This window comes from Hylobates moloch, unplaced genomic scaffold (assembly GCF_009828535.3).
Source record: "Hylobates moloch isolate HMO894 unplaced genomic scaffold, HMol_V3 SCAFFOLD_13, whole genome shotgun sequence".
Taxonomy (NCBI): domain Eukaryota; kingdom Metazoa; phylum Chordata; class Mammalia; order Primates; family Hylobatidae; genus Hylobates; species Hylobates moloch.
This window is the reverse complement of record NW_026652288.1, coordinates 6,547,697-6,571,214: the sequence shown is the minus strand read 5'-3', so window position 1 is coordinate 6,571,214 and position 23,518 is coordinate 6,547,697. Positions and strand designations below refer to the sequence as shown.

At 46.6% G+C, this 23,518-nt stretch overlaps 1 protein-coding gene across 7 annotated transcripts in view; it reads right to left on the bottom strand.

Annotated features, from left to right (window-relative positions):
• Positions 1 to 12,544: 12,544 nt before the first annotated feature.
• The window catches only part of RNF144A (ring finger protein 144A), a 127,396-nt gene continuing 116,422 nt past the window's right edge, over positions 12,545 to 23,518 (bottom strand). For all 7 annotated transcript variants that reach the window (XM_032172133.2, XM_058426116.1, XM_032172137.2 and 4 more), the window contains one exon: positions 12,545 to 17,002. In XM_032172133.2, the coding sequence (XP_032028024.1) occupies positions 16,871 to 17,002 (132 nt within the window). In that variant the 3' untranslated portion in view covers positions 12,545 to 16,870. The remainder of the gene's footprint in view (positions 17,003 to 23,518) is intronic.

Here is a 23,518-nt window from a genome sequence, read left to right as displayed (position 1 = left end):
TGGAAATTTGGGGATCCAGAAAGATGCAGTGATCTTTCTTTCTATTTCATTTTTGGTTTATTCTGGCTGAAGTTTTGCCAGGGGAAAAGGTTATAAAAGGCATTGGAATGTTAGTCTGTCTGAATCCTTCAGGATTTGAAGGTAACAAAAGCACGAGCCAGGCCTGCAGGTCATCATGTGCCTGAAGAAAATGACAGATGGCCACACAGAGGCACCAGACAGCTTGGAACAGCACATGTGCTCTTTTCTGCCCCTCTCAGCTCTGGAAATCTTTCTGGGAAAGCAGAACGCCAGCATAATCCATCTGGAAATCTTAGATTAGGAAAAAAAAAAAAAAAACCAGGATTATGTCTTATTTCAACTTTCAAATGTTTTGAGGAAAGTGCCAAGAGAAGGGGCAGAAAGGAGAGAAACATAAGGAAGAGAAGTGAGAGGAGGAGATGGAGAAAGAGGAGGCACAATTGGTGGAACTATGTTTAGCAGTAGATTCACTCTAGAAGATTCATTCTGATGGCTGAAACTTCCAGAACGTGGATAATGCCTTCACATAGTCTTCTGACTAGTTACTGGGCAGAGCAGCGGCTCCGTAAGGACCCTCACTAGACGTCAGTAGGTTATGGAGTGTACACGCTCACCCAGCATCTGGGTAGGAAGGTCCAGACAATGAGAGGAGGCAAGTGACAAGGAAAATCACTTGCTCTGAGGAAAGTCCTAGAGACCTGCACAGGACAGTGCTAGTTTTGCTCTGTGGATGCTTTTTGTGAACTCCATTCTCCACTGATAAGAAAAAACCTGGGATTTTCAGTTTAATTCCTGAGAATCAACTTAGAATCACAGGCATGAATGAAATTTGGAACTGTGAATGTTTGGTCTGGGAAAGTGCAGACTTGATAAATGGTACCTGCTGGGGTTTCAGACTCACCTGTGCAGTAGCCCACACAGGAGTGGGTAATGGCTTTGCTTAGACTCCCCTGGTCATGCAAATGGTAAGATATCAACATGCTGGGGAGGTATTTAGGGGTAAAATTGAAAGAACTTGGTGAAAGATTAGATGTGTGAGTGCTAAAAAGGTCAGTGTCAAGAATGGTTTTGAGAAGGAACCATGGAGAGAATGGTGGTGTCAGTACTAAGTTATGGAGCTGCAGGGAAGGAGTAGGCTAAAGGTGGTATAATGGTTTCAAACATTAATTTGGGAGCAGGTGTAATTTTAAGAACCTTTGAGACCAAATCAAGAGGAGATACTGAGCATGAACCATTCAGTCTGTGAGACTGCAGCTCAGAGAAGCAGTTTCAGCTGGGAAGGTTGGGGGCATTGCCTGGAAAAGAAAGCTCACTGAGAAGAGCTACAAGGCTCAGGATTGAATAATTCCATCGTTCGCAGAGCTTAGAAGAGAAGGGAAGGCACAAAGCAGGCTGAGAAAAAAATTGCCAGAAAGGTGGGAAGGAAACTGGGAAAGTGAGAGCTACAGGACAGTAAAGGAAGAGAGAGTGTTTCAAAGAGGAGGTTCCAGCCTGTCAATGCTGATGAGAAGCCATCAGGAAGAATAAAGCACCTGCAGGGCATGGTGGCGGAGAAGTCACTAGTGGCTTCAGCAGGAGAGATTTGGGTGGAACGGTGGTGTAGGAGCTAGGGACAGTGGTTAAAAATCAAATGAGGGGGAGCAAGAAACCCAGGTGTGTCACTTAGGAAAATTGGTACAGAAGCAAAGTGTCTTAGTCTGCTTGTATGGCTATAACAAAATACCTTAGACTGGGTAAGAACAGAAATTTATTTTCTCACAATTCTGGAGGCTGGGAAGTCCAAGATCAAGGCACTGGCAGGTGTGGTTCTGGTGAGGACAGCTCTCTGCCTCCAAGATGGTGCCCCTTGAAGCTGTGGTCCTCTCATGGCGGAAGCGACAGAAGGCAAAAAGGGCTAGCTACTTCCCTTGAGCCATTGATACCATCACGGTGAGTCTTACGTTGCAACATATAAATTTGGGGGAACACATACATTCAGACCATGGCACAAAGCTTTAGGTACTAGCACCTATGAGAGATTTGGCAACAGATTGGATTTGCCCATTATTTCTCAGACTTTAACTTGCCTGACAGAAAAATCCTAGGGTAGCTCTTGTGTCCCATACCCTATATAATTCCCTTACCTGAGTGTGAGCAAGACTTGCAACTTCTCACCAAGGCAAAGATGTCACTCCTATGATTATATATCTCTGTGTGTATGTATATATGTATGTATATGTATGTGTGTGCATGTATAGATATGAATGTTATGTCCAGGGTAGTGGGTGATGGCTGAAAGAACACTTGGGGGGCTGTAGGCAGGCAAAATGTTGTTTTACTCAGCAGCTGTCTCTCATTAACAGCTCTCTCACACTGTTCTCTCATCAGCGGCTTTCTCACACTGTCTGCCTTGTCTCAGCTGCTTGAGCTGGCCACTCCCACAAGCAACTGCGCAGCTGGCTCTCCCCTGCCTTCAGGGTCGGCAGCAGCCGGCTCTCCCCTGCCATCAGGGTCAGCAGCTTAGCTGTTTCTCTCTCTGGGCACAAACACAAGCCATGCTGTGCCATGCTGAGCTGTGCACTAGCTCCCCTCTGTCTACAAGATGGACAAGCTCTGGTTCTCTCTCTGGGCACCAGTGCCTGCACAACAGCCATGTCAAGCCATGCCCAAGAGCACCTGTATGGCATTGGCAGGGCAGTTATATCTTTCTCAAATGACAGTGGCTCCAAGCTAAGAATGAGCTTACACAAACAGGTTATATAACAAGTGAAGGTGTGCACTTGTGCACCAATCCTGTTGAGTCTTGCAGGTCTGGGTATCTGCCTCGGCCTAATTCTTAACCAAAGCATATCCATGTACCTTACAAATGTATACATATATACAAAAACAAATAGTCCTTTATCTTGCTATCACACACTAGAAATAAATTTTCTTTACTAATTTGATGAATAAGCATCCATGTTGAGGAAACCCACATGGCATGGAACTGTAGGCAGTCTCCAAGACTCAAGGGTGGCCTCCAGATGACAACAAAAAATTGAGATCACAGTCATACAGAATGAAATAAATTCTGCCAACAAATGGAAAGAACTTGAAAACCGATTCTTCCCCCATTGAGCCTCCAGATGAAAACACAGCCCAGCTGACATCTTTTCAGCCTTGTGAGACCCTGAGCAGAGAACCCAGTTAGACCCATGGAAACTGGGAGATAAACATATTTAAAGGCACTAAGTTTTTTTCTAATTAGTTACACAGTAATAAACAACTAATACAATGTGCATCCTGGTCACCTGGGGATCTTCTGAAAATCCAGGTTCTGACTCAGTAGGTCTGAGGTGGGGCTGAGATTCTACATTTATGACTAATTCTCAGGCAATGCTCATGCTTCTGGTCTAAAACCACATTTTCAGAAACGGTAGACACATGCCTATTGCGATTCCTTCCAACTCTCATATTATATACCAGCCAGAGAAGAAAATAACATGGGAATCAAATAAAATAATTTATCACCAGTTGCAAATATCTAAACTGACTTTCACAATTTCACTAAGAACTGAAAAATTATGTTGTAGAAGTTTAAATGCATATGGAAGTATTTCACAGAAGTCATTTTCAAGAGATAATGCAGTGCAGGAGAAACAAGACAAATGATGAAATAAATATTGTAAAGCGAAATAAAGGAAACTTCCCAGCTTTGCCTAAATATTACATATGCAAATGATGTGTGTGTGTGTGTGTGTGTGTGCGCGCGCGCGCACGCTGGAAAGGGGGGCTCCTGTGCAGGAATCCTTCTGTTTCATATACAAGCTGAGCATTTCCAGAGAACAGGAAGGTCCTCTGTAAACTAGTGGCCCCCCCACCCCATGTCACAACAGAAACCTAAAACATGCTCTCAGCATGGGGGTCACAGCTGGAGTTTTCCCTTCTGAAACACAGGACTGGGGACAGACTGCAAGAGTCCCTGGGGAGCCTGGGTGGATGCATGCATGGGTGAGGCTCAGAACACATTTTCTGAACCACATTGAGCTTCTCTCTTAAAATAATGACCCCTCGCTGCCTCTACAGAGCCTTGTTTCAGAAAAGGCACTGGGCAACACAATGATTCAGTGGAGAGAACCATCCTTGGAGGCCACGGGACAGCTCATATTCTGGCTTCATGGGTCACTAATTTTCATTGTGAGCAGGTGAACTTAACTGAGACTTAGGTTTTCTGATCTATAAAATGGGCACAAAATAATATTTATTGGTAGCACTTTCGTGAGGATTAGAAAATGAAAAGTGCCGGGGCTCCTCATGTTAGATGCTAGGCAGTGAGCTCCCAGGTGGAGTGAAGCACCACAGAAGAAAGGAAAAAGATTCCTCATCATCTCAGCCTTTTCTCATGTCTGCCACGGCAAGTGTTTTTTTTTTTTTTTTTTTCCGGTTCAGAATCGAGGTGAGGTGATGCCAAGGTATAAACCACCTGCTTTCTGAGTGACACCATGGACTGTTAACTTATGACTTCCTCTCTCCAGGGCACAGCTACAGAGGCAATAGGGCATTTTGGAGGCTTTGTGTTACTTCCAATTAGGCATTCTAATTAAGCTGGACTAAGGGAGGAGTAATATGAGTGAGAATTGGGCATACCTGGGTGAGGGTGTCCTTGGGTTATTCCAAATATTGGGGGATTCAATGATACTCTTGGAAGTCAGCACTAAGCTCAGGAAGATCCCATGAGGTTGAAGCAGCCAGACTGGACTGGAGTGGAGCAGCCAGGGCAGAACACCTTCATCTAGAAGCCACACTCTTGGATTCAAGCGATTCTCCTGCCTCAGCCTCCCGAGTAGCTGGGATTACAGGCACCTACCACCATGCCCAGCTAATTTTTGTATCTTTAGTAGAGACGAGGTTTCACCATGTTGGCCAGACTGGTCTCAAACTCCTGATCTCAGGTGATCCGCCCGCCTTGGCCTCCCAAAGTGCTGGGATTACAGGCATGAGCCACCGCGCCTGCCCTCAACCGTTGTTTTACTGATGCTTGTTACTTTCCACTCCACAGGCTGGGCATAGACCCTCATCTCCTCTTCGCTGCTCCTTTTGGCGGCTTCCTAACCTCATGTCCTGGCCCTCATCCTCTTAATCCAAGCTCCCCTACATGCAGCTACTATGGCGTAGGCAAATCCTGTATCTTATTGTGTCAGCACCAACCTTACCCTGAAATCCTCCAGCCTGGCTTAAACCTTAAAAAGTGCATCCCCTCTGTCCCTTACCACTCTACCCCATCCACCTGCTCCACCTCCAATCCCCTCACCCTACTGGAGCTCAGCTCTGCACTGAAGGTTTGCCAAGCTCTCATGGAGCGTCTGTGGCTTTACTCGCATGGATGTGTTTGTGTGGTGGCATTCCCTCCCAACCTGTGCTCTGAGCAACCCCCTGTTCTCTCCATCCCCGACCCCAATTCCGTCTCCTCCAGGAATTTGCTCTGACTTCTCCTGCAGGGGGTGGAGCTCCTCTCTGCTACCACCTGTGGAGTGTGATCATCACCTTCGGGCCTGCCCCACTAGACTGTGATGTCTCCGTGCATTTGCATTGGTCTGTGTGGTGTGGTACCAAGGCACTGATGAAGAAAAGGGAGGATCCAAACTTCAGTCCAAGCCCTGCCGGGAACTAGCTTCAAGACTGCACCCGAGGCATTCTGCCTCACTGAGCTTCTCCTTGTTTATAAATATAGACAGGGTCTGAGTGGTCCTGCCAGCAATGGGATTCCAGCACTTCCTCCCTTGGGAGCCCCAGTTCCCTTCGACATTCCCCTCCAATGCTGGTATACAGAGTCCTAAGACTTCCCCATGGAGGCCAGTGAGGGAGCTAAGAATCTGCTCATCTTTCAAAAGACTGTTGCTCTACATTCCCTTAAAGGTATATGAGAGAATTTATGCTACTGAAATACAGGCAACAGTAAAGAATTTGGATTTAACCACACAGGGAGCAGAAGGCTGTCAATGATTTTTAACAGAAGCATCACAAGATGGAAATAGAGAATGCCCCAGGAACAGAATGGTGAGGGGGGAGGAAGCTGGGAGCAGAAGATAATTTAGGAGGCCCCAGGTGTGTCCACGAGAGACTGAAGAGGACCTGTATTAGTCTGTTCTCACTCTGCTAATAAAGACATACCCAAGGCTGAGGCATTTAATAAGGAAAAAAAAGGTTTAATTGACTCACAGTTCTACACGGCTGGGAAGGACCCACAATCATGGCAGAAGGTGAAGGAGAAGCAGAGTCATGTCTTACTTGGCGGCAGGCAAGAGAGCTTGTGTAGGGGAACTCCCATTTATAAAACCATAAGATCTCCTGAGACTTATTCACTACCACGAGAACAATATGGGGAAACCGCCACCATGGTTCAATTGTCTCCACCTGGCGCCACCCTTGACACGTGGGGATTGTTATAATTCAAGGTGAGATTTGGGTGCGGACAGAGCCAAACCATATCAGGACCCAAACTGAGGATAGGGAACGAGGTCCTACTCGCTTGTGAATTCATCTCCCGGGAAAGGGAAACTGTTCTTCCTTCAAAGTCATGACCAGCTTCCAACATGCAACCAAATGAGAAGACCTGGTATTGAATGCATTTTCGACTGAAAAAGCCGGGGAGACTGTGCTTTTTCTTATGACTTTCATCACACATCCTGCCCCTGGCATTTCCAAAAGCCGTTGCATTTGGACTGCCTTCCCTCCTAAGCCTGTGTTAGCCTCGCCTTCTGAGCTTACCACAGTACACATTGTTTTACAGGTGCATTTGCTTGTATTTGCAAGACAGAAGCTCACTTTGTTGGAACTTTCTTTCCTCGGTCCCTCTTCATTGTCTGCATCTCCTAATTGGTGTTTGTAATAACTCCCAGCTTAGCATCATCTGCAAGTTTTATTAACATGCTGATTCCTCCCTTTGTCATTAATAAAAACATTAAATTATTATTTAACATTCATTGTGCACCAACAATGTATTAAGAGTTGTGCAGAATTGAGAAAAAGATCCGCTCTGACTGCAACCTCATTTTCGTGTCTTTGAAAACTCAAATCGCTGAGCACAGTTGAATTTTTGTCCTCTTCATCCTTTGTGGATTCCAAGAGACTCGTTTTTCAGGATTTTGTGTGCCAGGTGGAATCAGCAAACAAAATCTCCAGAGGTTTTCTCTCCTGAGTGTGAGCGATGTTACCTCATCAGCCATTTCTCATCCATTGCTCTTACCATTGATCAATGATTTATATACAGCCAATTTCACCTCATTCCCGGACTTAGTTATTTTGGAAGCATCATTTGCTCATTCAAGCAACATTTGTTGAGCACTGACTATGCTCAGCCACTATGCTCAGTGTTTCTGAAAATGCGGTACCTTCATATCTCTGTTTCTCATCCCTTACCCTCCTCTGCCTGGAAGGCCAGCCCATCCCCCCACAGCCCCCGCTGAAAACTATTCAGCCTTCAACCCTCAACTCAGAGGGATAGCTTTGCACAGGGAGCCTCCGCAGGCCCTGCCTTCCCTCCAGGTGCAGCCATTCATTCCTCGTCTGTGATCCTATAGGGCCCCACAAACCCTCTCATAGGAGAGTAATTGTCCACACTGTAAATCCCACCACAGCCTGAGCCCCGGGGGGAAGAGGGACTAGGAGGCTTTGCATCCCTATCATTCTCAGTTGCCACAGGTTTCTGCAAAGTAGGTATCCAATGAAGAGCCTATGGCACCCAAGACAGCTGTGTTTTAGCTGCTGCCTGTGCATTCATACTTGGCTTTAGGTGAAAGTGAATCTCTTCCAGAAGGTTGAGTAGACTTCACCAGCACTTACCTCTGCAGTTTTCAATGTCAATTTGGCTCTTGGATTAATTCTATTTCAGATTGTGGAAATGTTAATTTCCAAGGTGATCGTTTCCTATGAAGTACTTTGCTGCCATGGAAACAGCTTAGAAAGGTCCCCGTGCTGTGGTAACCCCCTAATTCCAAGCAAGGTGGTCCCTACTGCAGCCTCCCTAACACCCTTTTTGCACGGAGGCTCCTCTGGGCACTGTTGGCCCATCCTTGCCCTTCGTGTGGCTTTGGGTGTCTTACTGAACCCTGCCTGGGTGTGTTCCTACTGGCTGTGGGGTTGGGCCGGGCCCTATGGTCTGCTCATTGTTTGTTATAGGGCAAGCCTCTTAATGATTCTGAGCCTTAATTTCCTTGCCTATAAAGTGAAGAATTGTGACGATAATAGTTTACATCCCAGGGTGGTTTTGATAATTAGTTTCTCCTGTGAACAACATGTTGCTCCAGGAAGCGCAGTGTTTGTCCTGCGATGGGCACCATCTCCCACCTGACGTTGGTCCCCTGGAAGGTCCTTGTGTATGCGATTATCTGAAGGTGGAGATGAGCCGTGTTTTGTCTGTAGTCTCTGAAATCATCTGAGATCGTATGAGTGTGCCTGAGAGCAGCTATTTCCCCCTCAGGATTTCCTGAGCTCATTTTTCTCATTCATCTTGCTGGCTTGAAAATAGATAGGACTGGGTTTCTTCTCCTGGGATGCGATCTTCAGATGTAGGATTTAAACTATCCCAGGAACAGAAAGGAAACCACCCCACATGGCTGAGACAGTCTCTGCATGCCAGTCAGGGTAAACCGGGAAGGGAAGAGGCCCAGGGAAGCCATGTGTGGGGGAGGAACACTGGGTCCCCGTAAGGCAGACTTGGGTTCCCAAGTGGCTTCACCCGCCACTTATCCTTGGTGTCACTTGTGGCAAATGGGCCTCTCCAAGCCCCAGTGATATGAAGATAAGACTCGCAGCTTTGTGAGCATGAAACACAACCCATGGAAAGCAGTGAGCCAGTGCCTGGCTCCGAAGAGGTTCTCAGTTCACGTTAGGGATTTCTTCCAACTACTGTTGAGCCCTTTCCTTCTAGACTGTCTACACCTCCAGCTCAAGCATAAGGCTTTTTTGTAGCTGAACCATCCCAAGTGACTGGTTTGGCTGTGTCCCCACCAAAATCTCAACTTGAATTGTATATCTCAGAATTCCCACATGTTTTGAGAGGGACCCTGGGGAAGGTGCTTGAATCACTGGGGCAGGTCTTTCCCGCGCTATTCTCATGATAGTCGAGAAGTCTCACGAGATCTGATGGGTTTATCAGGGCTTTCTGCTTTTGCTTCTTCCTCATTTTTCTCTTGCCACTGCCATATAAGAAGCCACCATGACTCTGAGGCCTCCCCCACCATGTGGAACTGTAAGTCCAATTAAGCCTCTTTTTCTTCCCAGTCTCAGATGTCTTAATCAGCAGCATGAAAATGGACTAATATGCTCCCCAAACTACAAATACACGCATTCATACACAGTCACACACATAGACACATACGCACACTCACACATGTACTTCATACAGGCTCTTGCACACACACACCCCCGGCAGCAGGAGTTTAATTCCTTTATCTGATAAGCATTCAGTAAGTCACCACTATGTGTCCAATAACAGCAGGGGCTGAGGAGGCAAATATGAAAACCTATTCACAATGTTAATTTCCTAAACCCCTGGATAAAATGAACATGGAGTCCAACTGTCAGAAGCTTTTGAAACGTTACTCCCTTTTGCATTTTGGGCTTTTCATAAAAGTTGTGATAAGCTGATAAATTCTGAGAAGTGAGAAAAGACTACCCCTTGTTGGATCTTTCTTGTGCAGTAAAAAAACACATCACGTGTACTCACGTTCTGAATGAATTTTATAAGTCGGTGAGAAAAAAATAAGAATAAATAAAAATCTATTTTAAAAAGACCCAGATAGTTACCTAGGAGAACAAGTGAATGACTTTTGATACTGCAAATTCAGATTTTCCAATATGAAAATATTGACTCCATTTTTCTTTGCATTAACCACAGGCTGTAGCACAACCACTTCCTTGCACCCCTGGGTAGCATGAGCCATGATGTGAGCTGTTCATTTCTTAGGTCCTACAAGGAAAACAGGAGGGAAGAGGGTCCTTCTGGGCTTGAAGCAGGAGTGCTGAGTGGGTACCCTCATTGGGAGCCTCATCCACATTCACAGTGGAACTGCATGAGCAACTTAATATTTTATCACCAAAATGTACTCTGTGTTTTACTTGCCATTTCCTCATTTATCCTCAGAAAAATCCTGTGCAGGACTTTTTATCCCAATGTTCAAACAGGGAACAGGTACTCCCAGGCTGAGTCACATGCATGCGAAGTCACCCTCCTGCGATGTGGCTCCAGCCTTCCCTGGCTATAGCAGCCGCTGCAGCTCTCTTCACCCTGCTGCTCTGGGCCCCATTCGATGTCGGCTTCATCCGAAAATGCACATCTTGGGTGACTTTAGCTAGAGAAGAGCGAGTAGCAAACACCAGGTTGTGGGCAGCAATTGCTGTTTTTAAATGGCTGAGTTGCTCACTGGTACAGACAGAGATGAGCTGAGCTGAGTAGTGGACACTGTCTTGTGGTCGAGCCACGTCAGCAGTTATATTCTCTCATGTACCTCCTGCAAACAAGTCAAGCTTAGAATAACCTTCTAGATAAGCACATGCTATCAAAGTTAGTGCCATTCCCACCCTCTATGCCCTGTACTTTGGGTTCTTCTCAGAGTCTTCCTTTAATGTTGATAAGACTTTTTGCTGGCAAATTTCTTTTTCAATTTTTAGAAACAAATATATGTACCTATGTAGACAGAGAAATACGGATTTATTTTGCTTAAAAGTCATTGTTTTTTGGCAGCATCTTCTGGGGGGCAATTCCAATATTCCGGGTCCGCTTGAAGGATTGATGTGCAACCCAGCGTAGGGAAGAACTGCTTCTGGACCGCACCTGAGGCAGCACCACTAGCAACAGAGCCCCGCCACCTGCTGTACCCGTCCACCTTCTCTGGTTGACCTCCCTGGGGCCAGACGGCCCACTCAGAGTCCGTGCTCCCTCCTATGGAGGTGAGTTGTGTTTCCCACAAAAAGTGTTGAAGTCCTAACCCCCAGAACCTGTGAACGTGACCTTATTTGTAAATAGGGTCTTTGCAGATGATCCAGTGAAGATGAGGTCAGCAGGGTAGGCTCCAATCCAATATGACTTTGCCCTTAGATGAAGGAGCCGTGTCCACAGGCGTGCACACAGGGAGAACGCCATGGGAACCTGCAGGCAGAGACTGGGGGTGCATCTACCAGCCAAGGAACACCCAGGACTGCCAGCAGTACCAGGAGGTTGCAGAGCGACACAGGCATCCTCCTTACCGCTCTCAGAAGAATCCAGCCCTGCAGATACCTGAACCTTCAGTTTCCAACCTCCAGAACTGGAAGACAGTAAAGCCCTGTTGTTGTAACCCCTGGTGTGTGGTCCTTTGTGACAGCAGCCCTAGGACCCTAACCCACTCCTCCCACACAGCCTTTATAATGAAGGTCCAGTTCCTGAGTTTGGCACACTGTTGCCCCACCAGGTCAGACATTTGAGTAACTCTCCAACCTCGACACGCCAGTCGGACCAAACTCCATGCGTTTGTTGAACTGGGCCCTTCCTTTGAACACACTTCTCAGTTTTGCTTGGCTAGTTCCTACTTGTCTACAAGAGCGAGCTCATACATGGCATCCTCTGGACAGCTTTCCCCGACCTTCAGGATTGGCCAAAGGGCTGCGCTGTGTCCGAAAAGCCTGCTGAGCATGCGTCTACCATTGAACTTATTACACCTTCTTATGATAATTGACTGATTTATCTGTCAACCCCTTGAGACTAAGAGCTCCTTGAGGGCAGATATATTGAGTCTTCAGTGCCCACTATGAATCACCAGTTAACAAAATCCACTCCCTTAATGTGTACCTGTAGATATAAAGAATGGATTTAAAATTTAAACACAGGACAAGGAACCGATTGCCTATTCCAGACTTGAGCATCATATGAACGCATGAGGTATAGATTCTCCTACAAGCTGGAGTGAGGTGAATGAAAATCAAGGTGAACCACCACATCTTCAGCTCATTATTATTTCTCCTACGAAATGAGAAAGATCCATATTTATTCCACGTCCCCCCCTCCCCCAGCAGAAAAAGGATGCCTCCTGATTTTCATGCTGCATCCCATAGAATGTGACAGGTCTATAAGGCACTTGTCTGCGGATAGAGGCAGAGCGCCCTGAGTGGGGATGAGATGCTTCCTGATGCTGCAGTACCTATTTGGCCCCACAAGAGGGAGCCAGGAATGGCTGGACGGGTTGATTGACCCAACAAATCAAGTAATTTGGGCATCCAAGAGTTGAGAACATTCCTAAAACAGAAAATCTCAGGATACAAGAGCTGTTTTCCCAGTGATATAAGATCCCTCCCCTGCCTCACCCGTTCTCCCTCCACCCCCAGTTCCCACATTGAATATCTGCAATCTTCAATAGATTAAATATTGAAGACTGAAGATAGAATATTTTCCATCTTCAGCCCAGTAGTCAGATAAGCACTACAAAAGACGGAGCCACGCGGGATTTACAAAAGTCACTTGTATTCCAGCCAAAATAGCTTTAAAAAGGAATCCCTGCTAAAGGGGGGGGACAAACTACGTAAGACACAATACATTTAAAATATGTATTGAAATTACAAATCAAACTTTTTCCATAAGATTCCAGAGTACAAAACACAACATTAAAAGGCATTCAAACAGCTCTTTTATACATCACAGTGTTAGTGGCACAAAATGTACTGACATTTCAAAAACACAAATCAAATCTGTTTTGATTTTGTTTTACCACCACTTGTCAAATACATAACGTATACATGTGCATGACTCATTCATGCATATTTTTATACAAGATTAAAATACACCCATAGTAAAGTGAGCAAAGAAGGAAAGAAAGGGCAGGCATGGGGCATGTAGCTACCCCTCACTGAAGGCTCCGGAATTGTGGAAGACAGAATTGCACGAATCAAAGGAAGGGTGGAGACCCTGGGTTTTTTAAACATCAAGACGGCATGCTCTCCTAGTTGTGAAGCATTAGCAGATAGGTTTTAATGCAGGCCCCTTTGTTCCTTTTGGTGTTTTTGGTAATACCGGTCATAATCCCTTCATTTTGTTTATTTTCATAAGGGCTTAGGTTAATTATCAGAAATAAACAAGCTTTGGTATTTTTTAAAGAGAACTTCAGGAAGCTTTACACATGCAAAATGTTTTCCCTTGATGATCTCCTTGTGATTTATATATATACACAGGGGTGCTCACTAATAAATGAGAATCTGAGACACGCACACAAAGCCCATCCTGGATCCTTTCAATCCCCTTTTAAAGACTACCAAGAAAAAAAATGTTTTTTAATTTGTAAAATGACTTCTAACTTTAGCAATACAAATGAAAACAATAAACTCATCTTGAAGTAATTTTTGCATCTCTGATAGTCCCTCCCATGGGCCCTGTGTTCTAATCAGGAACTGGCCTCTGCCCTAAACTGGTTTTATGGAATAATATGTTGTCAAGATCATTTGTTCCCCTTTAAGAAAATAGGCCGGGTGCGGTGGCTCAGGCCTGTAATTCCAGCACTTTGGGAAGCCGAGGTGGGCAGATCACCTGAGGTCAGCGGTTTGAGACTAGCCTGGCCAACATGGTGAAACCCCGTCTCTACTGAAAATACAAAAATTAGCTGGGCGAGGTGGCAGGCACCTGTATTCCCAGCTACTTGGGAGGCTGAGGCAGGAGAATTGCTTGAACCCGGGAGGCGGAGCTTGCAGTGAGCCGAGATCATGTCATTGTACTCCAGCTTGGGGGAGAAGAGCAAAACTCCGTCTCAAAAAGAAAAAAAAAAGAAAATGCCAGAGGTGGCAGATGTTGGTTCCTCTGTCCACAGCTACTCCTGTGAGTTGAGGAGGAAGCACTAATTTGCACAGTTATTCCTGCAATCCAATGCTTTATCTCAGATCCTAAGTCAGTCTCTGCTACGTGGACATCTATGGTGACTGCATCTCTGCAAGGTGCCGGCCTCCTGTGAGGCCGCAAGCTCACCTGGCTGGGCTATGGACTACACAGCAGAGCCCGACCGAGAGGTCAGGCATGTCCAGCAAAACCTCCAAATGCGGTCAGTTACTCAAGGGCCTCAGAGAAGCCACAGGTCCACTGGGCTATGACCAGTCCTCACTGGCCACCCCACCTGGGCGGCAGTACAGCAGCCGTGGTTGTCTAAGGGCCTTCGCCCCTTACTCCCCAGGATTAAAGGCCTATTAGTGAACACATGCCATGTGCTTCTGGGGCTTGCAGTGAACACCAACCGTAAGAGTGAATGCCATTTTTCAATTGAGACAAATTATGCCACTTCACAGGAATAAGTCCGTCCACTCAATGCAGAACTCCCCAGGTTTTACTGGGGAGTGATGGCAAGACCAAAGTCCAAACCCAGGGCCATCTGCCTGTGTGCTATTTCCATTTTTCATCAAGCAGGGTTAATTCTGTATTCCTAACAAAGATAAGTCTGGCTGGCATTCCTTACTAAAACAGAAGGAAATGCAAGTTTATGTATCTCAGAGTGATCTTGCTGGTATTTATATAGGAAATGGACAATTTTAATTTTATATCTAGATCAAAATGAGGAAACTGAGGCATGCTTCATACAAAAAGTCAGAGTCAGTAGGTGCTAATTTGATTGCCCCTGGCTGGCCCCAGAATCTCTGTGATCCCTATCTGGGTTGAACTACGTGCTTGTGAAACGCATCAGAGGTGAAGGCACAAGGATGGCTGGGGCTATAGATGTGCATGACTGGGCCAGAGACTCTTCCAATAGAACAGCCTGTCCCTCTAGAAATAAGGTCATCTGAGCTCTAGCCCTGGGGAATGCAGCCTTTCCAAAGGCTCTGTCTCTCATCCTAAGGACGGGGGTGCCGCCGTGTGGGCTCATGCGATGGGCAGCAGCAATTTCAGGCAGGAAGGACGAGCATATGGTGGAGGCGCGCCCTGTGGGCCACTGGACACAGGGCCACAGGCCTCCCACGTGTGCTGGGCATTTTAAAGGGCAGAGGCTGGACAGCTGCATCCACATCTCACAGGCTGAGGGCTCAAGCCCAGCCAATGACTCCCACATGGAGTTGCCACCCACCTCCAGAAAAGCTATTCTAACAGTAGACACCATCGCAGCACCACAAACTACAGAGAGCCACAGCCCAGGTTTCATCCAGAAAGGGAGTCGCAGGCATGTTCTTACTGAGTTACTACATTTGCAATTACAAGGAGAGCCTTTTGAATGTAATTTTGACACAGAGGGATTTTCTAAATGGCTTCGGTTTCATAAGGAAAATCAACATGAGAGGTGAAGAGTGAGGTGACGCTGTTTCTTCTAACGAATTCAATGTTAGGAAATAAGAAATAAATTTCCAACCAAGGAAGGTAAACTAGGACCTGAGACTGATACTCAAATGCAGAAGTCAAACACACACAAAGCAACATTTTAAAAATGTGCTTGTGATGAGCAAATAACTGAGATAAAAGGATGTTGTTTTTGTTTTACTTCTTTATAGAATGTTTAACAAGATTTTAAAAATCCCACTGTAATATATCTACAATATTTGCCTGTTATTTTTAGAAGTTTTAAGTTCAATGCAGTTTGCTTTGTAAAAGTACCTGTGGCTTTTAGAAGTAAATTCTCTTTAAAGAATACACTTTTTCCACTTTTCAAAGTCAATCGGTGGAGTAATGTGTGTGTGTCCTTATTAATCCCTGCATCCTGCTACCATGGAAACGGTCACAGACAGCCCCTGTAAAAGATGAAGTGGTAAAATCCCTATGTTAAAACTAAGTGAAATGGGAGGTTCTTTTCCCCAACAAGAGCAAAATGGTTAGCAATAGGACTTGGAACTGTGTAAGATACATGATTTCTCAAAATGACTAGAGCATTTTAAAAATGTGAAAATCTGGCAGGCTCTTCCCTAGCCCCCAGAGTCCTCCAGCCTCTGCCAAGAGGCCCTACGTCTGCGGATCAATGAGGATGCTTTCTTCTTACTGTCTACCTGAAGACTGAGGCCAGAGGCCAGACGGCAGCAATTCGGAGGAGAGCCATTTCTGAGCAAAGCGGTTGGATTGAATACAATAAAAAGCGAGAGAGAAGGGATGAGGCCCATGAGCTGAGCTGAATCACCAAAGAGAGAAAACAACAAAAGGCAAATCTAATGGAGATGAGATGTTCCTTTAAACATGTCAATATTATCAAGGAAATGCAACAATATAGGAACCACATTTATAACAGTACATAGCTTACAGCGTTCAAAAAGTTATTTTACAGCAAGTTTCAAGAAAAACACAAAGAGTGCATAAGGCTTTCTAAATCTCCTGAAAAGTCGTTTAACTATAACTTCTTAAAATGCACATTTCGAGAAAGGCATAGGATGGTTTATATGCACCTTGTTGATTTTCACTACTCAGCTGGAAAAAAAATACCTTCTAAAAAGGATTTTACTAAATGCCATTAGTAATAAAAACAGTTGTCATAAACAGAGTGCTTTTCTCAAGCTGGAATAATCAGATTCTGTCTGAAGAGAGTGGCAGTCCTTAAAAGACTTCTCTGACAACATGGTGCCATCTAGAAGCCAAGGAGGAGAAAGTCTCTTAGGCCATCCCCAGACATGCCTAGTCTACCACAGAGAGAAAGCTGCCTGGTGCACTTCTCACAGCACCTCCCTGTCATCTGCAGAGATTGATCTGTGGGGATGTGCCCTACCCACACCTGCCTCCCCTCCCCACCACACCTGGGGCCTCAGCGAACGTTGTGACATAGGTCCCTGAAATCACGGCGTCCAGCCTGACACTGTGAAGCTCAATGGGGCACATAAGGCAAGAAAGATGTTTAGTGAGGGGGGGACGGTAGGGAGGGTTGGGGGAGAGCCACACTTCCCGGAGGCAGGGATGTGTTCCAGCATCGCGCTTCCTCTAGGTGGGTAATGGGTCGTCATCACCTTTACTGCACTTGCACTTGCAGCAAAGTACAAAGGGAGTGGCCAGGAGTAGGAAAGGTGAGGCCACCAAGAGCAGGAGCCCAAATCCTGCAAAAATGCCCACGACCTGGAAGAAAGAAACAAAGGGTAGAGGTAAGGAGGGCTGGTCTGTAGGTTCCAGAGCTAAAGTGTAAACCACACAACCACCTACCCATCCATCCATCCATCTACCCATCTAGCCATCATCTACCCATTCATCCATTAACCATCATCCATCTCTCTATCCATCCATCCACCCACCCATCCATCTATCTATCCATCTACCCATCTAGCCATCATCTACCCATTCATCCATTAACCAACATCCATCTCTCTATCCATCCATCCACCCACCCATCCATCTATCTATCCATCCATCTACCCATCTAGTCATCATCTACTCATTCATCCATTAACCAATATCCATCTCTCTATCCATCCATATACCCACCCATCCATCTATCTATCCATCCATCTACCCATCTAGTCATCATCTACCCATTCATCCATTAACCATCATCCATGTCTCTATCCATCCATCCACTCACCCATCCATCTATCCATCCATCTACCCATCTAGTCATCATCTACCCATTCATCCATTAACCAACATCCATCTCTCTATCCACCCATCCATCTACCCATCCATCCAACCATCCACTCACCCATCAATACCTAGCCATCATCCACCCATCTATCCATTGATCCATCCACTCTCATCCGTCTATCCATCCACCTGTCATCCATCCATCCACCCACCCATTCATCCATCCACCCACTCACCCACCCACCACCTATTTATTCATCCACCTATCCACCCATCCACCCATCTATCCATCTAACCATCATCCATCTGCCCACCAATTCACCAGTCTATGCCCTTCCATTCACATACCCACCATCTACCCACCCACCCACTCATCTGCCCACTATATATCCATCCACCCACTATATATTTTTCCTTCATTTTTCCCTCATTCTTCTTTTCCACCTCTTCCTTTCCCTTCCTTCTCTCTCTCCACCCTTTTCCATCTAAACACTCAAACATCCATACATCTATATATCCAATTAACTAACAAGTTTCCTCTCAGCAGCCACCCTGACCCAGACACTGCACTTGACGCTGCAAATACAGAGGTGCATACATCTTGGCCCTCGAGGAACACCCTGTCTGGCAGAAAAAGACCAAGATCTAATCAACTGATAACAAGACATTCTACAGAAACTGCCATCAGGTTCCAGGGGTACAGCCCCACACACCCCACCATGTGAGTGACAGACACCATTTGCTAGGGAAAAGGAGGGTTTCCAGTGGCAGGTGGCTGAGATAATGGAGACAAGCAGGTTGTTACTACAGAAGAAAGACTGGAATAGTGCATTTGCGACGAGAAAATAGAAAAGACACAGGCATGGTGCATCAGAGAATGACCTGGCCCCCGTCCTTCCTGGAGTTTAAAGCTCAATACTGACTGTTACGTATTTTGATTTTTGCTTGAAAACATGTTTATCCCTAGTTATGAGTAAAGGCCAAAAGAAATAAGCCTCAAATGCAGACATGCCATCATCTGAGTCAGGCGGCACGGCTGGTCAAAGAGGCACAGAGCCTGCTTTCCAGCCGGCCTCGCCATTCGCAGAGTCCCAACCCAGGTATGCAGCCTGCAGAACTGAGAGTGAAGACGGGGCTAGACCGCCACCTAGTGTTCAGTGTGGCCAGTAAATGCAAGCACCAGCACATGGTTCTCATTCCAACTCAGCCTTCACTTGTCCCTGGGTCTGTTTTCTCCTCTATAAAATAAACAAATGAAGTAAAAGATCTTTATGGGCCATTATCAGCCCTAAAATATGAGACTCTACTAAAGCATCCCAAATGTGTGGAAGAAAGTATACCTCGACTGAGATTTCTCCTGAAAGTCAACACCAACACATACACATGCACGTGCATACGTTTATAAATTAGATTGTATTTAATAAATTATGCCACATTGCATTTATACATTAGATTGTGCTAATGCTGGGAATCCATGCTTGCTGCCCAGTTGGCTACATTCATTTGTCTGAACAATATATCAACGGTGGAACTACCCAGTGTGAATTCAGGTTGTGCTTTACTGAAATCATGTGCACGCTGATATGCAGAATGCATAAAACATGCAGTAAGCTCTACCCTACTTGAAGGGAAATTTTGAGCAACCTCGACTACCTGGCACACAACTGTCAGTCTTGAAAGAGCCACACATTCTTTGCAGTCAAAATCATGCCAAAATTCTGGACCAAATGATCACATTCTTGGCCAGTCACACACCATCTTCGCTTTTCACTCCGTCTACCTCGTCTCTAAATTTGCCTGCTGTTTGAGAAGTTGGGTTACCCAACGTATTGCCAGTTGGTGACAGGCAGATGCAGGTATTGCCAGAGTTACGCAGCCAGCAGTAAAAAATGAGACAGAAAGCAAATATCACAAAGCAGAAAGAACCACTGTGTGTGTGTGCTGTGGATGTGTGTCAGATACTTGATCACAGAAGGCAGAGGGATGGGTAAACAGTTTCAGGCTCCAGAGAGAATCTGTACAGCACAGCTTCGTTTGTATTGGCAAACCCTAAGATTTAAAGGAACAGTTACCCCTTCCCATGAAGTTTCTTAGATGTATGCTACTTAAAGCCAGAACACGCTTTCTGCAAACCATTCTAAGTTCCCATGCACAGCCCGACACCTCTCAAAATAAATGTCTGACCCATGTTTATGGGACGAGCCAGCTGAAAAGAAACTGACAAGGTTCTGAATGGCTGCCCCCAGAGAATTCTTGTACAAATCACATTCAAGGGCTTGGAAAACTAAGCCAAAATCTGAGATCTGGTAAGGTGAATGGAACACTGTTAATTCACTGAAACTAGGTACCTGAAGGTGGCACAGACAGGTTCAGAATCACAGTATCATATTTGATCCCTGGATTATAATCCAGTCTAATTTTCTCATTTCACAGATGCAAAATCTATACCCAAAAAGCTAATCCAGAGGTCCAGTATTTGTTTAAAACAGACAGAGCTGAGCATCCTGGTGTAAGTACAAGAGATAGATGGTGCCTATTTCACTAATCTCAGTGAGAAATACCCTTAGAACAGTCACTGCATGTGGCTTCCAGGACATAAGCATTTCTGGAAGGAACACCTGGTCCTTCGGCTCAGTCTCTGAAACTATCCCTGTGCACCCCTCCACGGATGCGTGTGAATACAGAAGATCAGTAATCAGCTGGCTTTAGTAAATGCCATCCTTTGGCTAAAAATGAGCTCTTTATCAGAGGTGGACTGAGGTAATGAAAGTTTCCCTTCACTTCTCAGAAGAGAAGGAAGAGCTGGTTTTGGGTAAGATGCTCCCTTGTCAGATGCGGATGTCCTAAGGAAGTAAGGTTACTCCTGTGAAAATGAAATGCTTCTCCACATGATGGCTGATTTCTGCGGTAGCGCTAGAAAAAGGCCGGCAAGCACTTCATGCAATCGCGTGTACAGCGAATGCACAGGAGGGCAGAGGGACAGGGCACAGGTGTGGCTCACAGCACCCACGCTCACTCCAGCAACTGCACAGTCAGTCCCACGTGAGACATCTGCCCACCCTGTGACCCCGCCTTCGCGGCCACTCTGCTGGTTCTCATGCTCATTTGCTTCAACAGGAGACTCTGCTATACTGAATAACAAACGTATCACTTGGGATAAAACAAACTGTACAATAACTTTATGCAACAAAGACAATTCTTCCTTTACAGCACTGTTATCCGTTTGACAAGGGTGCCAGGTAAGATGCAAGTGGCATATAAAACCTCTGCTCCCGTAAAAAATAATGAAAGCAGCCTGCAATCTCAAGGAGACATGCTGGAATTCCCCCAAGTCTCTTAGAATAATCTTACTGAGCTTCACATCTAAAGGCAGGAAGAACTGGGGAGAAGGAACCTTTCAAAATGACCCTGAAAGTTGGGAATCACAGGACACTGAATTCAGGGCATGTTCTGAGTGCTCCCGAGGTTTGAGTGGAGCAAGCCCCTGCGTGACAGAGAAATGTGTCCCCAGGGAGCCAATGAAACCTGACTCGGGCAAGAAGTTCTAACCCACGGCAGGGTCAGTGATAGAGGGTGGCCCAGCTGCCCCATTTGTAGGATGGTAAAGCAATTTGGTGGGTCAAGATGAGGACTTTAGTAAACAGAGCAGAACAGAAAATGCAAGAGCACACAGTGGGTCAGTTATGTCGATGTGGGTGTGCACAGGGATGTTTTAGGGGTTACAAGGTTACTATGCTGGCACATGTCTCCCGGTGGGCTACAGTCAAATAAGATTCCAAAGACGCTGCTCAGCACGTGCTGCGGCCTGGGCTACTTAGAGACAGGTAATGGGAGAAGCAGGAGCTGGAGCAAAGCCTTAAAAATGGATGGGAGGGATATAGCTTGACAGGGAGAAGGAACAAAACAGGGCAAGAGAGAGACACAGGAGTGGAGAAGGCAGAACAGCAGGCCATCTTGAGCAGGGCTCCTCTGAGGCCACGAGGCCGGCAGATTCTGCTTTGTAGAGATGAAGATGACAAGCGAGGCTAAATGTGGAGGACAAAGAGGCTCAGCAGAAGTCTTCAGGTTATGCCCCGTCTGAGCATTTTATTCTGCTGCTCTAAAACCTTTTGTGGCTCCCTAGTGCCATACAGACTTAAGTCTACAGCATGACACCACACCCTCTCCAAGTCCAATCACTACTCTGCCTCTAACTTCCCATCAGCTGCACTCCCAAAGGCTCCCCAGCCAGCCCCGCAGTGTCCCATTCTGTGCCTCTGCTCACACTGTCCTCTCCTCCTTCAAAGCACTTTCTGCAACGTCCAGTATTTAGGACCCGTATGGTCTGATTTAGGTGCCACTCATTTCATACTATTTTTCTGGAATATTCCAGCTTGCTGAATTATCAACAAGAAATAATTCTTGGCTTCTAATGTCTCACCCTGCCTTGCGATCTTATAAGTTTCCCACAGCCTGGCAGGTGCACGTGCCACAAAGGCACCTGGTGCTACCGGGTGTCCTTCACAGCACTGCACTTGGGAGCACGCTCAGTGCCGTAGCAGCCCAGAGGAAGGACAGGGCAAGGGAGATGCCGGAAGGCTGAAAACTAGGCAGGACGTGGCAGAAGCGAGCTCTTTACACGGACTCATTTCCAAAAGGCAGAGAGAGATGAGTCCGAGCAAAGCTGGGGTTCCTAAGGAGGGTGGGCGTCCACTCAAATGGCTGCACGCTGTCGCTTGCTGCACCTTGACACTCCTGGCTGCTCTGCTTCCCCAAACACTATCGCTCCAGGTCCCACTGCACTTTTGTGAACTATAACTTTTTTTTTTTTTTTTCTTGAGACAGAGTCTTGCTCTGGCGCCCAGGCTGGAGCGCAGTGGCACGATCTTGGATCACTGCAACCTCTGCCTTCGAAGAAAGGAAGAACTATTAGGTGTCATTAGAGAGGTGGTGTTACTCCTGTCCCTCCCTAGGAGAAACAAAAACAGTTCTTCCTGTCTTTGAATGGGGACGAACAAGCTCCAAGTCATCCACTTCCACCTTCTCCTCACCAGGAGCAGAACCAGAAAATAAAGCAACTCTCATGGCTCCTAGGATGGGGACACAGCAACCCTTTGCTCCCTGCCCGGCCCCTGTGAAGTTCCCCAAGTGTAGAAAGCCGCTGAAGGCACGAGGACCATCAGCCCTGTGGAGAGGGCTGAGAGTCAACACCCACGGCCAAACGGGTCACTCATGATTTTGCCTGTGCACTACTTCCAAAAATCATTGTGTCCCAGGCACAGGACCAGTGCCAAAGAGGTTACAAAGATGAGCAAAACAGGTCCCTGCTCTCAAGAGCACTTTTCTGTATCCCAAGAGATAAGACGCAGATGAGCATTGGGCTATGACCACAGTGGCGTGGGGCCATGTGGGAGGGAGGGCTCTTCTTGGACGACAGTCACACAGAAGAGACTTCACGGTGGAGGTCACACCTGGATTGGGCCACAGAGAGGGTTAGAATGCGGATGTGCAGAGCTGGGCAGGAACAGAAGAAGTAGAGGAAGAGAGTGATGAAGACCAAGGTGGCAGCAACAGCCAGGGCAAAGGAGAGAGGCAGGCAGAGCACGGGCGCTGCAGGCCAAAGAAGTTCAGAGTGAGCCTGGAGGAGCAGGGAAGATGCGGCCGCCAAGACCCGTGCTCAGGCTGTCCCGGGTTCACAGAGCACTGGGCCTTTGGCAGCTCCAAGGCACGATGGCGTGAGGATATCCGACTGCCAGCCCCAGCTGAGGCCCAAGCCAGCAGCCAGATCAAGCACCAGAAGCATGGGGCGTGGGCCTGCAGGGGCTCCTGCCTGGCTTCAGAGCTGCCCCAGCCAAAGCCACGTGGGCCACACGTGGGCTGGCTTGGCTGAGCCCTGTTCACACCGCAGATTCCAGAGCAAAATACATGTGAGGATGGTAAGCCTGAGTATGTGGGAGGCTTAGCACCCAGCAACAGCCAGTCAGAGTGCCTGTGGAAAGCAACTGCTCTCACTCGGAACTCACCTTCTCTACAGGGAAACTGCCAGAGTTGGGCAATGGTTTCCAAGTTCTCACCAAG